This window comes from Podarcis bocagei, assembly GCF_964188305.1.
Source record: "Podarcis bocagei genome assembly, chromosome: 3".
NCBI classification, from domain to species: domain Eukaryota; kingdom Metazoa; phylum Chordata; class Lepidosauria; order Squamata; family Lacertidae; genus Podarcis; species Podarcis bocagei.
Window position 1 is genome coordinate 75,845,504 of NC_138127.1, and position 22,971 is coordinate 75,868,474.

The 22,971-nt window shown below is 43.9% G+C and overlaps 1 protein-coding gene across 8 annotated transcripts in view; it reads left to right on the top strand.

The window, feature by feature from the left end:
- Positions 1-22,971, top strand: part of TOGARAM2 (TOG array regulator of axonemal microtubules 2) — an 83,487-nt gene that overhangs the window by 46,628 nt on the left and 13,888 nt on the right. For all 8 annotated transcript variants that reach the window (XM_081186373.1, XM_081186372.1, XM_081186370.1 and 5 more), the window contains 10 exons: positions 3,392-3,573; positions 6,742-6,898; positions 9,417-9,581; positions 11,046-11,187; positions 13,861-13,966; positions 17,138-17,373; positions 18,001-18,159; positions 18,907-19,024; positions 20,508-20,611; positions 21,554-21,752. In XM_081186373.1, coding sequence (XP_081042499.1) covers positions 3,392-3,573; positions 6,742-6,898; positions 9,417-9,581; positions 11,046-11,187; positions 13,861-13,966; positions 17,138-17,373; positions 18,001-18,159; positions 18,907-19,024; positions 20,508-20,611; positions 21,554-21,752 — 1,568 coding nt within the window. The remainder of the gene's footprint in view (positions 1-3,391; positions 3,574-6,741; positions 6,899-9,416; positions 9,582-11,045; positions 11,188-13,860; positions 13,967-17,137; positions 17,374-18,000; positions 18,160-18,906; positions 19,025-20,507; positions 20,612-21,553; positions 21,753-22,971) is intronic.

The window sequence follows — 22,971 nt, forward strand, 5'->3', positions numbered from 1 at the left end:
AGATTCCTGTGGAGTGTATCTTCATAAACAGGCAGAGATTCATTTAACACATTAAACCAAAGATGTTCCTGTATAGGAGATTCACTTCCTTTCCCATGGCCTACTCTAATTTGTCCATCCTTGTTCATGTCTATTATGCGGTTGGGTTGGGAGAGAGGGAATATCTTGGCTGGGTGGGAGAAATGGGATCTGGTTTATTAATTATTAAGGTGTGTGTGTGTGTGTGTGTGTGTGTGTGTGTGTGTGTATGTGCCTATCCGTATATATGTGAGAAGCATAATCTATATGGACATACCCTCCAACATTTCTCCAATGAAAATAGGGATGTCCTAAGGAAAAGTGGGATTAAATCAGAAACTGGGACAACTTCTGTAAATCCAGGACACTCCCTGGAAAACAGAGACACTTGAAAGGGCTGCATGGATGAGAGAAAAAGCTAAAAAAGCTATTCATTTTGGCAGTGTGGCCATTAGAGCTTTCTCCATCTGACCTAAGCACTAAATATCCATATCAATTGTAAATTGTACACAGCACCTGCCACGGTGTCTATGTTAAATAAAAGGCTAACATGACCACCTCTCTGAACAGGGCCAACCCACCCATGAGTCAAGATGAGGCAACCACCACAGATGGCAGTGTCTACAGGGGCAGCAGATCCAACCTCCAAGCAGTGCATCACCTGTTGTTCCCTGGTAGCAGTGACAGCTATGGCATACTCCCTGGAGGCTGGATCTTCTGTCTCCTCAGCAGGCCCCTGCCCACTGCCTCTAAAGGTGCAATGGTCTCCTCCCATCTTTGTTCCTGATGTAGATCTTTATCCCCTTCCCTTGTTCTTGATGTAGACCTTCAATCATCCCTCCTTGCCTGGTTGAGGGGACACCATTTTGTGGTTTGCCTCAGGTGTCAAAATGCCTTGGGCCAGCCCTGCCTCTGAAAATAGTTTAAGTGAATATGGAGTCGTAGGGAAGTTAAGGAAGACTGCACGTATTAATACAAGACATATTATGGGCAATCACCATAACTCAATACAGCTGGCCCAGGCAAAGACTAGCCTGGTATCAAATTTTGACAGCTTTTGCCCTCCAGATGTTTTGGACTACAGCTCCCATCAGCTGCAGCCAGCACTGGCCAAGGCTGATTGGATTTGTAGTCCAAAATATCTAGAGGGCACCAGGTTGGTGAAGGCTTCTGTATACAATACAATTGAAGTGTTCTTGACAGGGCAAAGGGAGAGGCTACTTGCAGTAGTTAGTCTGTGGAGATGGGCATCAAGAAAGAGCAAATACTTGAGGAAATGTAAGTAGGAGTATGACTGATATATTCAAGGTACTGTCTCCTCAAAGGGATTATCTCAGGAGAGAGAGAGAGAGATAGCTGAAAGAAATAATTATCCCCAGGAACAAACAGCTGAAAGGTGTGAGCTTGAGCTCTCTGCCTCAAAAAGGAAAATAACCAATTTACCTAAGCTGATGAGTCACTATTCCTAAATGAAGGCTCATTTTAACTCCAGTTGATGGAATCAGAAGTAGCTCATATGGAACCAAGTTCAATCACAAAATCAGAGAAAGAGTGAAAGAAAAAGCCTGATGGATAAGTTCAAGGGTCCTTCTACCCTGGCATCCTTCTTCTCACAGCAGCCAGCCTCAGGGAGCTCATGATTAATGTGTGAAGGCAACAGCCTGTACCCAGTGTCTGTTGTTCAAAGTAAACAGCTTCTGAACATGGAGTTTACAATAGCCGTGGAAAGCCCTGTCCTCAATCACCAGCAGTAGAGATTGATTCACACCACGTATTTAAAGTGCTTTTATGCCATTTTAGCAGCCACGGCTCCTCTGCCCCAAGGATTCCTGGTTTGTTAAGGGTGCTAAAAGGTGTTACAAGACACCTCCCTGAGCTATAATTCCCAGCACCCTTAGCAAACCACATTTCCCATGATTACTTGGGGGGGGGGATTGCATGGTGACCTAACATTTATGCTACACGAAGTGCTATCTTTTATACTGACAGTCAGTTTTATTCACTAATGTTATGAGTGAGTGCATACTAGTGAGCAAGTGACAACTGCTCCTCACATCTTGTTGCCCGCTCTCCACACCATTAATAATTTTATAAACCTCTATCATGTGCCCACATCCTTCTCTCCCGCCCCCTGCAAGGTGACTCACGCACGCACAAAAACTTTAGTCTTTTCGCGCAAGGAAGCTGCTTCATCCTCTTGTTTGAATTGCCAGATAAACATCATGTCTTTTTTGAGATGGGGTGAGCGAAACTCTGTGCACAACACCATCCCTCTGGTAGCAAACTCACGTGGTGAGTGCTGGTAGAAATGGAGTCAAATCAGGCCCATTGAGAAACAGCAGATTGCTATGGGCCTGCTTGGGGACTCCTGAGGTTTTATAGTAAGCCCTTGCAAACTAAAGGGGATGGTGGATGCTCAGTGGCCGCAGAATGCAGAGGCTTAGTTGGAAAAGAAAACCAGGAAAACCAAGGTAGGGGAAGTGCCGTAGCTCAGTGGTAGAAGGTTCCCAGGTTCAATATCTGACATCTCCAGCAAGGACTTGGAGAGAACCCTGACTGTGAAATCCTGGGGACCTGCTGCCAGTCAGAACAGACAACACTGAGCTCGATAGATGAATGTTCTGACTTAGTGTAAAGCAGCTTCCTATGTTCTCTATGTTCCTAATGGCTTGCTGTAGGAGGGCATGGCTGGTTGATTGGCTGGAGCCCCGAAAAACGAACAGGCTTTTCCAGAGGTGAGGATATACTGCAACATATTTTGTTACAGGTCCCACTTGACTACTACAATTTATTTACAAAGGTAATACAGTGGTACATCGGGTTACATACGCTTCAGGTTACATACGCTTCAGGTTACAGACTCCGCTAACCCAGAAATAGTACCTCGGGTTAAGAACTTTGCTTCAGGATGAGAACAGAAATCGTGCTCCGGCGGCGCGGCGGCAGCAGGAGGCCCCATTAGCTAAAGTAGTGCTTCAGGTTAAGAACAGTTTCAGGTTAAGAATGGACCTCCGGAACGAATTAAGTACGTAACCAGAGGTACCACAGCTGACAGGAAATGGGAACAAGGAGGACAGCTCTTTCATTTGGCGCCTCTCTCTCTCTCTCTCTCTCTCTCTCTCTCTCTCTCTCTCTCACACACACACACACACACACACACACACACACACACACACACACCACACACCCCTCTCTGAGTCCATCTACACAGGGAGTGATTCAATCTAGTGGAGTATCTCCTTGGCACAGCCTCTCGATTTACATTAATACATTGTGTAATTTCTTGGCTCACGCTCTCCACCTTAACACTTGTTATTTCATACATGCTCGCTGCCCGTGCTAACGTGTTTCTTATGCTTTATTGGCTCATCAGAAACCAGTGCACCGGAACCCGCTTTCAGAAATGGCCTGTCTGCATCCTTGAAGGTTACTGGGTGTCCATTAGAATCCGTACTGCCATTAACCGCCTCCTCTCCCGGTCTGGCTAAGGAAGGGGGCCAGCTCTCAAGTCCTTACCTTTTGAAAGATGACGAGTGGAAGGAGAGCAATGGAAGGGTATGCGCCTTCTATCCCCTATCTAGTTCTAATGAGGGCACGTTGGTGCAGTGATGTGTATTTAACTAAGCCAAGGGAAAGGTATGGTAAGTTAGCAAGCAGTAGCGAGGGTGACTGTGAGTGACATTTGATTATTGCTTTTTAAACGATGCCACTGCAGTTAAGCATGCTGGTTTGGAATTGTAGGGATCAGACCCATCCTTCAATGACTTGAATTGTCAGGTACCTGGGGATGTTTTCCAGTGAGACTCCCTCATCTGTAATCACCTTTAGGGCCGCACAGACTCATGCAACAGAGCTCCGCAAGCCTGATAAATTAAAACTCCTATTGCCAGTGACCCATGTGTGATATCTCCATGACCCATTTGCAATATTAAGCACCTGCCTGGAAGCGCTAAACTCCATCTAAATTATCTCATGGGATTCCTCATAGGATTAAAAGTGAGAACCCTGTGCACATTGCCCTGAGTTCTTTGGAGGAAGGGTGGGAAACAAATGTAGTAAACCAAAAGAATACTCTGAAGGAAGATGTACAAATTGTATGCAGCTAGAAGAAATCAAGTGTGTTTTTATTGCATTAAGTTGATTTTGCAGAAAGAGCCTCGGACATTTCTTTAATTTCTTGCATGTTTTCTTGCAGTGACAAAATGATACATAAACCACAGAAGGGGCATTCAAAGTGAAGTTTAGGGATAAAGGAATTAATTAACGATTTCTGAGGATCTGGTCTCAAGTAATACTGCCCTTCTACATTCCTGCTAATATAAATTGCTTGCCTTTTTTTACATAGCTCAAGCCAGATTCTTTTATCATCTGTTCAGAATAGTGCTTGCTAAAACTTTTCTCTTTCTTGGACTGAAAAAGCATTGGTTCAGCATTTTTTAAAATATCAGCCTGAAACTATATGTGAAATCAATTATATAAATAATATAAGGCCGCATGCCCTACTTTTTCTGAAAATTTCCTGCTTCTCATCTTATAGAATAGTCTCCAACCCCACCCCAAGTCTTCTGCCTAATATCTGCCTACACTTGTACTTTCTCTTTCAGCTGCACCCAACAAATTACAAGCAATCCTTGTTTTGTGCAGGGGTTCCATTTTGGACCCCCACAAGCATTGGCAGAGCATGCAGAAGCTGCCCCGTTCCACCCCTTTTCGTAATGTTTTGGGGCTACTTCCAGATTCAGTGCTGTGCGTGTGTGCATGATCCTAAGTCATTCAGATGCACCTAAACTGGGACTTGCCTGTAGATGTTTTGTGGGAAATCTACAATCAGGTTCCCAATGCTGTTTCCTCCCTGCTAAATGCAGCTGGGGCTGGGGGGCAAACTACAAGGGGAAGAACTGTAGCTCAGCAGTAGAACATTTGATTTCCATGCAGAAGGTTCTGGGTTCAATTAATGACAATAAGAATGTGTGCAGAGGAGGGTGACCAAGATGGTCAAGGGTCTGGAAACCAAGCCTTATAAAGAATGGTTGAGAGTGTTGGGTATGTTTAGCCTGGATAAGAGGAGACTGAGAGGAACTATGATAGCCACCTTCAAATATCTGAAGGGATGTCACATGGAAGATGGAGAAAACTTGTTTTCTCCTGCTCTGGAGGGTAGGACCTGTACCAATGGATTCAAATAACAAGAAAGGAGATTCCAACTAAACACCAGGAAAAACTTTCTGGCAGTAAGAGCTGTTTGACAGTGGAATGGTCTCCCTTGGGAGGTTGTGGACTCTCCTTCCTTGGAGGTTTTTAAGCAGAGGTTGGATGGCCATCTATCATGGATGCTTTAGCTAAGATGCCTTCATTGCAGGGGGTTGGACTAGATGACCCTTGCGGTCCCTTCCAACTCTATGATTCTATGAAGTCATGTGCTTTAAATGCCCCAGGTGACCTGTGTGCCTGCAATGCCTGCTGCTCAGGTGCTCACAGCTGATGGTCAACTTCAAGACCCCTGCTTCTCTCCCTTCATATGGGTCTTTATCTCCTAACAGGTACCCTATGTAGCTCTCTGTGGCTAAAACCAGCTTCAGGAAGGAGCTTTAAGTTGGGGGTGGAAGTATTTGGGGGAATGGAGTTAAATGCCCCATCTCCAACATTGCATTTCTGATTCAATCTCCTGGCCACTGCAGGGGCAGCCACTTTTAAAGAAAGAAAACAATGTGAGATCTAATCTAGATGATCCTCAGGGTCCCTTCCAACTTTATGATTCTGTGGTCTTCTGTGGACTAGCCAGGAGTTCATAAGGAGGGCATTATCTTTTTATTGGCCACACAGCTTGTCAAGCAAAGATATCTACTGAACACATCAGACATGCTTTTATTTTGACTATGTTTCCAGGTGAAACCCACAGCATTCCTATGTACTCAATTTAAGTAGCTACACTGAAGAAAAAACAAGAAAATTAGCACATCCTCCATTTTGATGAAATATTTATCTTACTTTCTAATAAATAAGGTTTCAAGAAAATGGAGAAGTTCTGTTTGGGTTTGTGGAATCACATTACGCCAAGCGATTCCTCATGTGTGTAGAGTAGGGATGGAATTTTATGAAATTCTTGGTGTTGAGCTTATCTGTGCAATATTTTTTCCTGACTCCTGTCTTCTTGATCTTGATCAGAAGTGAGGGTTTTTTTTACTAGCTCCACTAAATAATACAAACAACGCTCACATATTATACACATTATTATAAATTATTATAAATATAATATTACATGAATGTAATGTGTAATGTAATGTGTATACAGTCCAGGTTTCCTAAGGGAACCAACACATAAACAGATAAATTCAACTACTGATATTTCGTATCGAGAAACAAGTAAGAATACTTATACCATAATACAGCAAAAATCCAGTACGCCATGAGGCTTGACTTTTTAATGAATGTTATATATACAATATATACATATTTTTGTTTATAAATTTAAATATAATTTTGTGTATAAATACACAGGCTTTTTAGAAAAAGGAAAAGAAAAAGATAATGTGCAAGCAGCTCAGACATAAGCAAATGCTCAGTGTAAGAGGTGGTCCTTTGTGGTCAAAGCTTGATCAGGTTGGAAGCACCAAATTCCATGTATAGATATGTTTAAAATAGAGTCCTCTTCCATCCCTAATGTAGAACAACACACGTATCCCTTATTTTTCATGCCCTGCGTTTTGCTTTCGTTGTGTCCAGATCCACGTGACCATATCAAAGTCGGCTCAGGAGAAACTGCGCCAGAAGCAGTTAAAGGAGATAGAGATTTTGCGCAAAGAAAGAGAAAAGGAAAGAGAGAGAGAGAAGGAAAGGCTGACAAAGTTCGAAGAGCATCTACAGAAAACTGCTCGTGAAGGTATGTGGCAACTTGAGAAATAAAAGGAGCTCGTTATGCAGATTTCATATGCATTTTGCATCACCCTGAATTTCATTTGCCTTCATTTAACGCGCCTTGCAGAGATCAGATGCACACTGTGTGAGTCAGGAGAAGAAGAAAAAGGTGACCTACAGGGTTGCTCCCTTCCCGTCTATGACAGCTGCCTGAAAAGCTAACATCCCAGAGGCCCCCTGTGTGAGTGGAGGTTATGGAGGAGCATTCACATGTCTGCTCAGGAGTAAGTCCCACTGAGTTCAGTGGGGCTTATTCCCAGGGAAGTGTGGCTGTTTAGATGTTGTTGGAAGACATCTCCCAGAACCCCTGACTGGGATGGCCGGGGTTGATGGGCGTTTGACTCTAAGAACCTCTGGAGTGTCTATGTTCTCCATCCCTGGTGTATAGAGTGGCAGTCATGTGAGCCTCCTCTGTCTTCCACTGCAGCCTGCAGTGATATAGTCTACATACAGACTTGCCTCCTCACCTCCTATGTGAGAACTGGGCCAATGCTGCAGCACTGGGTGAACTCTGAAATACTCCCACAACCCCGTTGTCTTCATTGAACATGACCCTTTTCTTAGAAAAAAGGTGAGATGTGTCCTTGTGTACTTTGGTAGACATGAACAATATTGGAATAATGCACTTATAATGCTGAACAATCTGTGACTTTGACACTTATACAGTGTATTTCATCAACGATTTCACTGCACTTCACAAAAGGTACACTTAAAAAGGAAGCTATCCTAGCAACGGAGAGACTGTTTAAGAAGGCAGACTGTAATAATATTATTAAAAAAATCCTTTCAGTAGCACCTTAGAGACCAACTAAGTTTGTTATTGGTATGAGCTTTCGTGTGCATGCACACTTCTTCATAATCCTGGACCATGTTGAATGGAGATCTATTTTCATCACTATGAAACACACCCATATTTCAGTATACCTGCAGCAATTACAGTCAAGCAACGCAGATGCTCTTCGCCAAAATTTATAATTTTATTAAATAAACTATAGCCAGGAGGAAATTTTCATGCGCAGGAAGCACTTAGCCATACAGTAAGAATCTCCCTGATTTAAACACCCTCCACACCCTTGAGATGTGATGCTTTTCAGATGAAATATCCAAGCTGTTACAATAGGAGTGCATATTTAAGATGGGGGAGGAGGAAGGTTTATGGCAGAGCTCCCTAAGTGATCTGATTGCAACTGACATGCAGTGATTGTGCTGCAGTATAAACTCCACAAAGGTCTGCAGCAGCAGCAGAGAAAGTGGCAGAGTCAGCACTCTGCCGGAACAAGGCTCTGGTGCAAGGTCACTTGCTCTTGCTCTTCGCTGTGGGTGGGGGATGGAGGAATGTCAGCCCCAGAGAGCTGGGTGTACGTGGTGGGGATTTTCTTGCATATCGTTCAAAGTCCCATAGTGCCTACTATTACTACTATTACAGCTGTAGGGACACGGGTGGTGCTGTGGTCTAAACCACTGAGCCTCTTGGGCTTGCCGATCGGAAGGTTGGTGGTTCGAATCCCCGTGACGGGGTGAGCTCCCATCACTCTGTCCCAGCTCCTGCCAACCTAGCAGTTTGAAAGCACGCCTGTGCAAGTTGATAAATAGGTGCTACTGTGGCAGAAAGGTAAACGGCATTTCCGTGCACTCTGGCTTCTGTCCTGGTGTTCCATTGAGCCAGAAGTAGTTTAGTCCTGCTGGCCACATGACCTGGGAAGCTGTCTGTGGACAAACACAGCCTTCCTCGGCCTGAAAGTGAGATGAGTGTCCCAACCCCATAGTCACCTTTGACTGGACTTAACAGTCCAGGGGTCCTTGTACTATTACTGCTACTACTTCTATTAGTACTTGAGCTCCTTGGAGAAAAAGGTGGGTCATAAATACAATTACTATTACTATTATTATTTCTCCAAATTTGCAGAGCACACTTCACCATGTCAATATGATTCCAAGGCGGTTTCAAGCAATGCATTGAAATTATTATTTGTGGAGTGCCCTCCTTCTTAGAAGAAACATAATCCCCATCAAGTGATGTGTTGTGGTTTACAGAAATACATAAAAATACTATGAGCAAATAATATATACAAATGTTAAAAACACTCAGTTAACAAAAAACAGAGCAACAGCAGGAGGCCATGCAAACTCTTGTTGGGGAGGCGCACAAAGAAGGGCCTCAGATTATGATAGTTAACTCCAAAAGCCCATAAGACTAAAAAAGTACTTACTTGCTTGTAGAAACCAATTATAGCCTCCCCTGTCCAGGCTTTCAGGGGAATGAAGTTTAAACAGTGGGCTCCAGCCTCTCAGGATTTGCTTGGAGTCATGCTGCTGTTCATACTGCTACCAAGTAAGCCCACCAGAGGCCCACCACCAGAGAACGGGACCCACCCGAGTACACATTTTGCCTATGCGCCTCTCATACCTGGAACTGGCCCTATGTTCTTTCAGCTGCTAGTTCCCTTCACTCTCTGCTGACTTCCCTGAATTACTTTCTGCAGGTTCTGGGCCACTTAAAAGCAATGGAACCACCTCTGTTGGCCTCAGTCTGAGCAATCCCTGCAGAGCTCCTGTTGGGACGTCCCTGAAGAAACGGGTGAACAGGCCCTCTCTGCCCAGCATCCCCGTCATCAACCACGACAGCAGCTTCCTCAGGCATGCTTCAGGTGAGGCACAAAGCAGGCTAGCAACAAACACAGCTTTTATGGTTGTCAACAGCACTGGATAGAAGTATGAGGCACAAGCAAGGGCTCCCCCATAACCACAATGCGTACTGGAAAAATAAATGGGAAAAGAAACTTCTTGCTTCAAGTATTATAATCTCAGCCAAGCTGGCAATGTCACTTTTTCCTTTCACTGGCGTTTTTCAGATCATCTTTTCTTGAAACATTTTTTTAAAAATGAAAGTTGTATTGAGTTTTTTTCCAATATTACATAAAACAGAATAAATAAATCACAAACAACAAATACAGGACTGGCCCGCTTGTGGAGGATCGTGGCTTAAACTTTTTGGGTAGCTCAGAAGAACTTGGTGCATAAGATTCCAACCGTGGACGATAAAATGAGGTGCAAAATTATAAAACATTCCCTGTTGCTGAACCAACATGCATTGGTTCATGTTGCAAATATGGAAAACCGACAGGTTGCCTTAGGAACTCCCTATCTATTACACTACTACAAAAAACCAACAGCTTGATTGCAGCCACTTTTCTATTTGCACCCCATCATTGTTTGTGGCCCTTTCCTTTTGGGAGTGTGTAAGGCATGGCCGGAGAAATTCTTTCAGCACGAGGGCCACATTTGCTTCTGGGCTACCTTCCAAGGGCCACAAGAGAGTCTTCAGCAGGGCCAAAGTGAATGCAAAATTTGCCTTTGTACAGTGGACTGCTCCCCGTCTCTTCCATTTTTCCCATCTTCTACTGAGTCATCTGGTACTAAAGAAATAACTACCCTCTATTTATTTACCTCTGGAGTTCTCCCTGCTTCTCCTGCCCTTTCAAGGTCCCTGTGCAAATAGCATATGACTCAGCATTCTCCTCTGTCCGTAGAAAGCTTTATAGTGATTATTATTGTTTTGCTTCGGCCTGCTGCTGTATCACCTTGTCTCGTGGAATGGTTTAGATTTTGCAGTCAAAGCAGGCTGCCAGGATGATTTGATATTAATGCTATGTCGGCACTTCAGTGGGTCCTCCTGGAAAGTTATACCTCTCTAATAACAGATATGGTATTGTGTGGTATAATTGTTAGGCGAACAACAAGCCCAAATGTGAGATGCCTCTTCAGTGTTGCAGATCAGCCAGATGTCACCAATAGGACATAGTGCAAAGGTGGGATGGTGCAGAGTGGGCTTCCACTGCCTGGTGCACCTCTGCCCCACCAGAGAAGCCACTCATGGGACTCGGAGTAAATGGGATGTTCAGCCCAATACACACTTCGGTGAAAATGGTCTGTTCTCACTGCAGTCCTTTCAATGGAATGCAATTCAGATATGCATCTACAACTCCATGGGAACAGTAAAATGAAATATGACTCCTTATAACAACAACTTATTTGTAGCGTTAATTGTAATTTCCTGACTGCCAGTGTTAATTGCATTTATATGCCTGGCTGTTGTTGCTTCATACTTACAGCTAACTCCCTGCCAGCAAACCTCCAGGGTTCTCCGGAATGGGAAGAGGACCTCGTAAATAGAGATGCCTTAGAAATAAGACCCTTGTCTTACCCAGAGCAGGGGCTGGTCGATGCTCTGAAGTGGCTCAATAGCAACGATTGGTAAGGAAAGAGAAAACTGTACCTTCCCCCTGTGCCTCATGCCATAAAGTTAGGCGAGTGGCCTTGTGGCTGCATGAAGGCTACAGTATAAAGTGAGATTCAAATTCACTTCCTCTGGTTTCCAGACAGCACACACTCCATCTGTTTTTGTCTCATCCCTTCCCTCCCACAAACCCACAGAGGATACCAAATTGATGGTGGACTTTCACAAGTCCAGTTTGGGAAAACGGTGAGATTGTTTCAAAAGGTTGTGGGCAATGTCAAGGCAGCCCAACTTGGGCCTCCCTTCCTATTTTTTCACCCAGCCCCATTAAGCCCCACACCCTGAATTCAACTCCATGGACGGTGTCCAGCTAAAAAGTTCTGCTAGGGAAACGTGGTGTAGCTGGAACTTCTCTGTCCTCCTTGTGCTGCCCCTAACCCTGTTCCAGGGTCTTCCCCAATCCTTGGGAGCTGATCTATGGGTCTTGCAGGGGACATATGGGGAGAGGAGAGGGCAGGGAAATCCCATTGAGCAGCTGAAAGTCCTTGCAGTTGTGGAACTGTTCAGTCAAATACTGTCCCGCGAGCTTCTTATAGCTGACACCCCTGTGGAGTTGTCCTGCTTTGAGTGGCTTTCGCGACAGCATGAAATCTATGTGTGAGACAAGAGCAATGCCAGCATTTAGCTCTTGATTAGAATTTGGCTGCCAAGCAGCCACTTCCACTGAATAAACCTTTTTCAGAGACAGCTAACTGTAATTTCCCCTGATTTATCTGTACAGTACAATTTAGAGTACAGGACTTAGAAAACATGACCAAAAAGCCTTTTAAGACTTGAGTCTGGAATACGATAATAAGACCACATCATTAGCCAATAAAGTAAGACTCAGTTGCCTCTGCTGTCAAGTTTTGGAGAGTGAAGTTAAGGGCATTGTCAAGTTCATTTAGATACAAAATAAATACCAAGGGGGCAAGAATACAATCTTGCCCAAGGCAGGTCCAAGAGATGTTGCTGCCTGAGGCAGAGTAGCACTAGTATTCCCACCTCATACACATTAAGCACAAGGGCAGGTAAGGTATATTGGCACCTGAGGAAGAAACTCCCCAAAGCACCTCTCCTACTTGCAGGCAGTAAGTATCTAATAATAATTAAATAACAATTACAGTGGTGCCCCGCAAGACGAATGCCTCGCAAGACGAAAAACTCGCTAGACGAAAGAGTTTTCCGTTTTTTGAGTCGTTCCGCAAGACGAATTTCCCTATGGGCTTGCTTCGCAAGACGAAACGTCTTGCGAGTTCTTGCGAGTTTGTTTCCTTTTTCTTAAAGCCGCTAAGCCGTTAATAGCCGCTAAGCCGCTAATAGCCGCTAAGCCGCTAATAGCTGTGCTTCGCAAGACGAAAAAACCGCAAGACGAAGAGACTCGCGGAACGGATTAATTTCGTCTTGCGAGGCACCACTGTAGCTGCCATTTTGTGACACCCGAAATCAGCCAGTGTGGTGTAGTGGTTAAGAGCGGTAGTCTCGTAATCTGGGGAACCGGGTTCGCGTCTCCGCTCCTCCACATGCAGCTGCTGGGTGACCTTGGGCCAGTCACACTTCTCTGAAGTCTCTCAGCCCCACTCACCTCACAGAGTGTTTGTTGTGGGGGAGGAAGGGAAAGGAGAATGTTAGCCGCTTTGAGACTTCTTAAAGGGAGTGAAAGGTGGGATATCAAATCCAAACTCTTCTTCTTCTTACCTCAGGTGGCTTCCCCACTTTGTCTAATAGTAGCGCTGGCCATGACCCTGCTTAACACCCCCAGACATTGTAATAATACCAGTGAGTTGCACAATGTTACCACATTTAATTTGAAATGTGTTATTCCCAAAAATAATCCTACTTTTTAAAATATACAACTTGATAAAAAGCCTTTCCTAACACACACCATTAGTTTTCTATGGAAATATAAAAGCTGTGCTTTCAAAAAGATGTGGAAGATTCAGTCTTCGTTGCCGCTGGACCTAACAGTTAACATGATTTTTTTCTTTTTCATTGGATATATCTGCCAACCAGTGACAACAATTCACACGTCTCATGATGTGAGCCATCGTCCACAAAGCTTATGCTATAATCCATCTGTTAGTCTTTAAGGTGTCATGATATTGTTTCTTGTTGCTAAGAGTACAAACACATCTACCTTTCTGGCAGCTGTTGCTCTGGAATTTGTCACCTGTGCTCATTTTTGTCGCCAGATCACCTGCAGATGGTGCTGTTAATTCAGAAAGGCAGAGTTGTGAGGGATTATTGGCCTTAAAAAGGGGGGGGGGGGACTCCACAAGCTTCACCTCTTGAGCCTCGCAAGAGAAAAACTTGCCATGCAGGTTTCAGCCCTTTCCAAGGATGGAGCCTATGATGTGGAACTAGTAAATCAATCACACTCTTTTATTCAGCTTAATTCATAGGAGATTCTGTCTAGCACACAGTGGAATGTATTTTTCCCCAATAGTAGTTTTAAAACCATAGTGTATAAGAGCTTCTGTTAAAATTCAGCATCTTTGCTTTTCTGTATTCCCAATGTGTGGCTTCTGTGACACATCTCATTTTCAGACTCTTTTACTGCAGTGAGAAATCCTGTTTCTGCAAAATGCCAGGCGAGACCAATAATTTCCCTTCTCTTCTCTCCCTCCATCTTTCTGATAATTGCCTCTCAGGCATCTGAAGGAGAAAGGACTCTTCAGCATCCGATGCTTGGCTACCTGCCATTCAGAAGTTCTCCAGTGTAGACTTCATGATGTTTCCTTGGCAGCCATAAAGGAGGTGGGAAATGTGCATTTAACATATGTCCAATCTATCTTCTCTTGTGGCTTACCTGACACTTTCCAATCTGTTTTTATTTAGCCAATGGGTCTCTGAGCAGCTTTTATACCTGTCTATACCTATTGCTGCCCAATATGCTCCTTATCTCTACTGGAAAAATAAGCAATTAATAAGCTGGGTATAACCTGCACGGGGGGGGGGGATTCAGCACAAAATAAATCCATGCAAATTAATTAAATTTGCATGCATTTACTCACTTTCCACAAAGCTGTCTGCTTCTGAAACTTAAGCTTTCAGTGACTTTTTACTCTATTTTAGCAAGGAGAATGGCAATGGAGTGAAAGAATAAAAGTTGAGTTAGTATCCATGGAAGAGCTGAGGTCCCACTTTCCTGTTTCAATGGAAAATCCAATAAGTAAAAACAAAAAAGCAAAACCGTCAAACCACAAATCTGAATTATCGTATTTTTCACTCTATAAGATGCACCTGACGCACCTAGTTTTTAGAGGAGGAAAACAAGAAACGAGAAAGCAATGCAAAGCCTCTTGAGCGAAGAGGCAGGAGCGCTCCGGCTGCACCCAAGAGGCTTTGCGTGGCTATCGCTGAAGCCAGGAGAGCAAGAGGGATCGGTGCGCACCGTTCCCTCTTGCTCTCCTGGCTTCAGCGATAGCTGCACAGCCTGCATTCGCTCACACATTTCCCCTTACTTTTTAGGAGGGGAAAAGTGCGTCTTATGGAGCGAAAAATACGGTAAATGGAGGAAATATATGGGGTGGCCTTTTGAAGAGGACAGACATCATGTGGACCTTCTGAGACACTTGCATACATGAGCAATGCACTGATAATGCCTCTTGTGTGTCTGGATGGAGAATATAGAGATGTGTATGCAGAAACTATCCTACTATTGCACAAAGGTAAATTTTACATCCATTGCTTCAAGTACTTTTGCCTCTGGCCCCTCACACTACTGTCATGAGGCCCTTGGAAAGTTTTTCAGAAGGGAATGCAGCCTTGGGCTGAAAAAGTTTCCTCATTCCTGAGCTATGGCCTCTGCATCTTGGAGTCTGCCATGGTTTTATATAATAAATATATTTTATGTATAAATGTAAGTGGCAAATATCTGTCTAAAATAAAGGAATGAAGAAGAAAGAGAAATGTATTTGGGTTCTTGTACGCAAATACCCGTGAAGCATGTCAGTTACTGAGGACCCAAATGTGTATACTTCACTTAAAGCAGTGATTAGGAAAGGACTAGGGCCTTTCTGATGTATATCAGAGGTGGGTTGAAAGATACAGTTTAGTCATATTATGTAGCTTTCGTATCTGACCTGATGTACATGCATTTTGTACTTAGTTGTTGAAACCCAAATTCAGCATTTCTCACAGAAGAACCTGCAAGTCCAACCATGTTGATTCTGTCTCTTCTATCAACTGCATCTCTTTGTCTGAAATGCTTCCTCTATTTCCACCCAGAAAAAGGGAGAACAAAAGCTGATCCGAGCTACCTACATTTCCCCAAACCCAAATACATTATGTGCTGGACTCTGTGAGGCAGCCAATTCTTATTGGGAGCTTATTTACCCAACGGCCGCTCTTAACAGCTTTGCTGTTTATTTGATCGCTTAATGGAGAGGTTTTTATTGTTCTCATTTTAAACCCTTCTAATAAAAAGCAGGAGGTAAAAGAAGCCACAGGGGCCGTTTCTACACTTGCTCATTGTTTGATCAGCCGACTGGGCTGTTAACATAGCAAAGTTGGCAAGGCCATTAAGCCTTCTGTCATCTGCAGCAAATAATGGCTGGCCATTTGTGTAATTTGTGGTCTCTGGCTTCTCTCTCAAATTATCATGGATGTAGACTTGATTCCCTGTTAATGGGAAGGTTGGAGCATCTTCAAACTTTAATTATATGAATGTGGGATTCAGTTCTGTGGGATTCAAACCCTCCTCCCACTTTGCGAAACACAAGCAAAGTGTTGATGGCAGGGTGTCTGTTTATACACATAGAATGAAAAATGGATAGCTTACTTCCCTTCCAGAAATCCCCCCTTTTTTCAGTTCATAGTTTAAAAAGTAATATAAGAAATTAGGACTGATAAATATTTACAGCTCTTTTCAGGCATTGGCAGCTCACCCCCCATCTGTCAGGACATTCAGCTCCTGTTAAGTATTTTGTGTGTAAAAGTGAGGAAAGCTGCCCAGAGTGGCTGGGGCAACCCAGCCAGATGGGTGGGGTACAAATAATGATTTTTTGTTGTTGTCTCTCATGTGGAGCACAGCAGCAAAAAGTTTGTTAGTTGCTCAAACCAGTGAGCAAGCCTGACTGTATTATTTATTTTACAGTGGTGCCTCAAAGATGAAAAGAATCCGTTCTGTGATTCTCTTCGTCTAGCGGTTTTTTCCGTCTTGCGAAGCAAGCCCATTGAAGGATTAGCGGATTAGCGCTATTAGAGGCTATTAGAGGCTTTTAGCGGCTTATTTGCTGATCGGACCAGCTGATAAGCGGCTTAGCGCTATTAGCGCTATTAGCTGCTTATCTGCTGATCGGATCAGCTGATAAGCGGCTAATAGCGCTATTAGTGGCTTTTAGCTGCTTTTAGCGGCTTATCTGTTGATCGGATCAGCTGATAAGCAGCTTAGCGGCTTAGAAAAAGGGGGGAAGGGGAAAAAACCAGCAGGAACTCGCAAGACATTTTCGTCTTGCGAAGCAAGCCCATAGGAGATTCGTTTTGCGAAGCACTTTCAAAACGGAAAACTCTTTCGTCTAGCGAGTTTTCCGTCTTGCGAGGCATTCGTCTTGCGGGGCACCACTGTATTTATTAAGCACTGATGCATGCATATGTTTTAAATGATGGTTAGGAGCTCCAGATTTAGTACTCTCCTTCCTTAGGTTAGATCTGCAGGTTGTGGTGCCCATTCAGATGGAGCCATTATCAAAACTGAAACAATTCCATGTTTCTCCTATTCATGATAGGAAGGCAATGCAGATGTACACCGCGAGTGACTCAACTTGATTGGCACATCCTGGTTTATTATCCACACTTTGATAAGAAGTGTGGCATTTTGTGGACAATTACAAATAAATTGTCCTGCCTTTGGTTGGTATGTCAGCATTTGCAGCAGCAAACAGGATCACATGAATGCGCAAACGCTTGTAATGTTTCCATTGCCAGGTTAGCAACCTCCGGTCAAAAGTATCTCGGTTTGCTATCGGGACCCTAGCTGACCTCTTCAAGGCCATGAAGAAGCACATGGACCAAGAGGTTGAAGAGATTTCTCGGGTCCTTCTCCAGAAGGCAGGCGATTCTAGTGAATTCATCCAGAAAGCAGCTGATCAGTGCTTGGGCGTAATGGCGCAGAATGTGACTCCCTCACGAGCGATGGCTGCCCTCATGGCCAATGGAGTGAAGTACGTGAAGGGCATTTTCCTCTACATGCTTGCTTCCTCAGTTATATCTGGACCAATTTCCCTAGATTTTTTTTCTGGGCCCTCACACCTCTTCTTCTTACCCATGACTTGTTCTTTTGAAGTAGAGTAGGGCTGCAATCACACTGGATAATAAGGTACCCGGATCATGTCCCTGGGGGGTAAACTTTCAGGGATGCATGACAATGATGGGTGGGGCTGGAGTCCAAAATGGGTGTGGTCACCCCATGCGCTCTCCCTCCCTCCCCCTCTCCATCTTCTTCCTTGCTTATGGTTTGCCAGAGCTGAGGCAAAATACTCTCGCCAGAGATCTGAACTGATGGCTTACAGAGGGCTGCTCCCCCTCCTTCAACCACTCCGTCTGTTTCAGCTGCCCCCTTTCCATTTTCCTGCTCCCGTCCTCCTTTTCTGCCTGCATGAAGTTAAGCCAAGTGTCACATTCAGGTTTCCCACCCATGTAAGCCAGTTTGCCAGTTAGGGTCAGAACTAGCTGGGTTGGGGTATTTTGGCTGAGGCAAGCTGGGGTAGCTGCCAGGCGCCCAGCTCTTTTTTCCACTTTGCAGTATAAGAAAAGAAGAGGTCTCATTCTTAGGACCACTGTGTTTGCAGCCACCGTAACCCCCTCATCCGGAAATGTGCGGCTGAACACTTGCTGACCATCGTGGAGCAGATTGGGGCAGAGAAACTGCTCTCGGGCAACCGGGAGAGTACAGAGCTTCTAGTGCAGACGCTGGTCAAACTTGCTCAAGACTGCAATCAAGACACAAGGTAAACTGCCAGCCAAACAGCTGAGAGTCTTTGAATGCATTTCATTGCAAGCTGATATGGACCAGCCTTTCTCAACATATTGCCCTCCAAATGTTTTGGCCTTCCATTTCAATCAGCCCCAGCTAGCATGGCCAATGGCCAGGTATGGTGGGAGTGATTTATTTATTTATTCAGTCATTCATTCATTTCATGAAATTCATATGCCACTCGATTGTAAAAACAAAAACAAAAAAAACAAAACCAACAAAGCAGCTACCCCAAAGAGGTTTGTGAAAAGAATCTGAACCCTGATCTCCCAGGTCTGATCTAGTCCAATACTCTCATCGCTAGAGCACACTGGTACATTGGTACATACATTCATTTTTATTATGAATGAGTGCTGGCAATGAAAAGCGTTCTTGATGTCTTGAATTATGGTATACTTCCTTCAGAATCTGTGGTGGTTCTATTTTTCTGAATTATTTTGTGATTTGTCTTTTGTAGACATTTATATTTTACTCATTAATTGTGTATTTAATTATATTAATTGTGTGTGTTAAATAATAGTAGCTATATTGTGAACACTTTGATTTACAATATGGAAATTTAATTCAGTGTGTGGCTCATGGGTTGTGTATCGAAGTACTATCGTGGCCCACTTGGCCTGAGAGGTTGGACCACCCTGAACCAGACAAATGCCACTTTCTGAAACAGAGTCACAATTTTGCCATCAAATGTTCTTAATTAACTTTTACCTCCCTGTGCTAGATTTTATGGCCGGAAGATGCTGAACATCCTTATGTCCCATTCAAAATTTGATGGGTATTTGAAGCAGTGTCTACCGTCACATGACTTGCGTGATGTCATGGCTGCAATTAAGCAGAAAGTGAGTATGGAGGGGCACAGAATGTGTTGGGAAGATTTGGTGTTTTATTTCCTCTTTCTCTCTCTGTTTTTGTTTTTATTTAGACTAATTTTTTTAAATCTTTCTCTCTCTGTTTTTGTTCTTATTTAGATTTTTTTTTTATCTTACTGTATTATGAAAAAGCTTTAATAAAATCTCTTTATAAGAAATATTTGTGCTGAAAGTGGAATCAGAAGATCAAATATATTTCATTCTTTGGTAAATAAAAATTAAGGGCTCAATCATGTTCAGAGCAAGACATATGAAATCTCTCAGACTTGTTAGGACCAGCAGCAAAGCTCTGCAGAATGCCTCTTTTCTTACCAAGTTGGCAAGAGGGGAGGCATTCCACCACCCAGCTTTGCTACTGAGCGGGAAGGAAGCTTTGGAAACTGATTCTACTTCAAGAGAAGTGCTTTCTAAAGCTCCCCTCCCCACTGTAGTCTGGTGGGCTGGCAAGGCTTGACGAAGCCTTCTCTGAACCTCATGCCCCTCTCCACTGTGGGGGTGGCAGGGGGTGTTTTGCCTCCAGTGCTGAAATGTCTCAGGCCACCCCTGTGCACTCACATCCTGCTTGCAGGCTTCCCACAGGCATCCGATTGGCCGCTGTGAGAAAACACGATGCTGGAATAGATAGGCCATTGGCATGATCCAGCAAAGATTTTCTTAGGATCTTAAGCATATGTTTGTGCCCATACATCTCCTCTTCAAATGTTACAGGAAAAGTTTGAAAATACTGCAACTTGTCTATGTGTAATTTCACTCTTTGTTAAAATGCCTATATCAGGGGTCACACAACTTCCCAAGCACCCCTGATTTTGATGGCAGCCATAGTGAAATAAAAGCATATTTAAAGCAGGCACAGTGTGGGGTGGATTGCTCCCTCCCCAGTCATCAGTTTGATCGAGTGCAGAGGGGGCTATAACCCTCCCAATCCAGCTCCTTTCTATGGAGGAGGAGGAGGAGGAGGAGGAGGAGGAGGAGGAGGAGGAGGAGAAGAAGAAGAAGAAGAAGAAGAAGAAGAAGAAGAAGAAGAAGAAGAAGAAGAAGAGTAGTAGTTTGGATTTGATATCCCACTTTATCACTACCCGAAGGAGTCTCAAAGCGGCTAACATTCTCCTTTCCCTTCTGCCCCCACAACAAACACTCTGTGAGGTGAGTGGGGCTGAGAGACTTCAGAGAAGTGTGACTGGCCCAAGGTCACCCAGCAACTGCATGTGGAGGAGCAGGGAAGCGAAACCGGTTCCCCAGATTACGAGTCCACCGCTCTTAACCACTACACCACACTGGCCCTCTGGAGGGTGTGTGTGTGCCTGTGTGTTTGAATAAGAGAGCGGGGCCAGAAACAACCACTGGGGCCACACCAACCACGGGACTGTAGTGCTTGGAGGGTTGACCAAAGGCCAGTGTGGCCTTTGACTCAAGAAAACTTAACCACTCCTGGCCTATGCATTTCTCTATGCAGGGATTAGAAGACCAATCTTCGCAAGCTCCTTCTGCCAAAAGCCACAGAGGGTTGAAGAGCAGCAGTCTGACAACCTCACTGGACAGCCTGCCTTCAGAGGAAAGGTATGGAGCACCCCTTGGCTCTACTAAACTACTCTGCATGCTCAGAGCTGTTTTTCTTTTTGCTATCTTTTAGCATGATAGGTTTTCGTGGGATCCATTGTGGTTTCCTTCATTCAATAAAAATGTCTGCTGAACAGGCCCTTGATTGTGTTACTGAATGAAATTACCAGAAGCATGTGCTGTCCATCCCCATGAATCCTAGCTCCTTGCTCTCTATACCTTAGACAGGACCTTCCTGATTTCCTCCACCTCAGCCTTCTTTCACTTTCCCCACTTCCATTTTTTTTGCCAGTCATCTTCCAGTTTGGCACATCGATAACTTTACAAAGTGAATTATGTGGGTTCAGTAAGTTAAAACATTTTGCTTCAGTGCATTATACATTTTGAATTTCAAAAATTGTGTTGGTGCTGAGTTAGGGATGGAGGAAAAATTCATTTCAGCTTGCATTCAAAGGTGAACCTGCCCAATTGGCCCTTCCCAAAACAACTGAAGAACTGAAACACAGCTGTCTTTCAGCGTATGCAGTTATTAATGTTTTGCAGGACAGTTCTCCAACTGAGTAATATGTACCAAAAATGCAGATACTAAAGTGTGTATAACATGCATATATTCAAGAAAATAACATACAAAAAGCCATTAAATTATGAAAATTGGGTACAAAAATATATAGCAGGCAAAACTGCATATAAAAGTGTGTGTATTAGAATAAATTCACACTAAGACACAGATGAATTTTCATGAGGATTTTTTTTAACAACCACAAACTGATGTGGAAACGTGGAAGAACAGAAGCTATGACTGAAAAAAATGAGAAACAGAAACAGACAATTCCCCCACTTCTAGTCATGAGAGCAATGTAATTGGGCAATGTAATTGAGTGCTGTCATTTAAGTACTATGAATGCATAACACAATGAATCAACCTTTGGTTCTCAATGCCAGCTCTGTCCCAGATGTCCTAAGCATCCCGCAGTCGGTGGCTCGCCGCTCGTCCCTTCGCAGCATCGAAATGATGGAGCAGCTCAAGGAGCTGAACAAGATGCTGGTGGCGAAGGAATTCCAGATGCGAATGGAGGGAGTGGCGTTGCTAATGGAGCACTGCAAGAACAACCCCCAGCTTGTGTCCTCAAATATCATACAGGTACTTGGATGCCATACATTTGGGTGCCAGTAGCCTAATACAGGTGACCCATTCGTTGAGATTAGGTTGGGCCATCTTAATCCCGATTCCCTACTCAGTTTAACTGATGGGCGAACTATGTATTATGTGAGATACATGGCTGTGCCTTTAAGCACAGATTGGTAGTGTAATGGGGGAAGGAGGTTTAATCCTTGGCCCTACTGTGGTTGTGATCCAGATTTGGGGGCTCTGTACCTGTAAGTACAATAAAAGAGATCCAAATGGAAAGATCCCCTCTCCCAATTCAAATTGCACAATTTGGATTATGGCTACAGTGGGGAGTAAAGTTTCTGAGCCTCCCCCCTGTTGGGAAACTGTGTACGTGCAGCTACTCACACAGAGGCAATTAAGGTTTGGCAGACAGCCAGAAGGTCATGTGAAGGAGTAAGTCTGCCTGGTGATAACAGAGACATGGAGACAGCTCCCTGATTGGTCAAGCTCTCTCAAGGGAGTGATAATTAATGGCCTACTAACTGGAATGTGTTAGTTCTGGAGTTCAGTGTTCAGAGTTCTGTGTGTCAGTGTAGGAGTTGTGAGTTGTGTATGAGAGAGCTAGCTAAAGATCTGTGTTCTGTTCCTGTAAATAGTCCACTGTATATAATAAACACCTAACTACAAGTTCCTGGTTCCTGCTTCGTCTATCCTGTTTGCAGCCAAGTCGCCAATTGCTTCTGTGGATTCTGCGTTTACTCTGCTAGGTCTGGCTAAGGTCCTGCAACTAGTCAGAAAGTTGCAAAAAACCAAATAGGTTTTGCCATGCTAATATTCCATTTTGAGTTACAGCCCCTTGCTAAGATCCCAGTGTGGATTCCTAGCGCTTAAATGTACAACTACATAGCTAATATAACATATATTTTGCCCTTATGTAAGGGCAATGTTCAATGTGCTGCTGTTTCTGAAGAACCTTCGTAGCAGTTGCTGCTTCTTGGCCTCCATCTCTCTGTAAACTGTGGAAAGAAGAGATCTTGGTTTGTTTACAGGTTGTATACAGGAGTTAAAAACAAAACAAAACTGCTTACTTTCAAGAGGGCAGGGAGGTAACTATAGAGCACCACATCCTGTTAATGACCCAAAGAATCAGTCAATCAGTCAGTCAGTCAGTCAGTCAATGCCGTCCCTTAACTACATGTTGCTGATCCTGGCTTGATTATTCCTTCACCATCATAGAGCTAACTTTTGT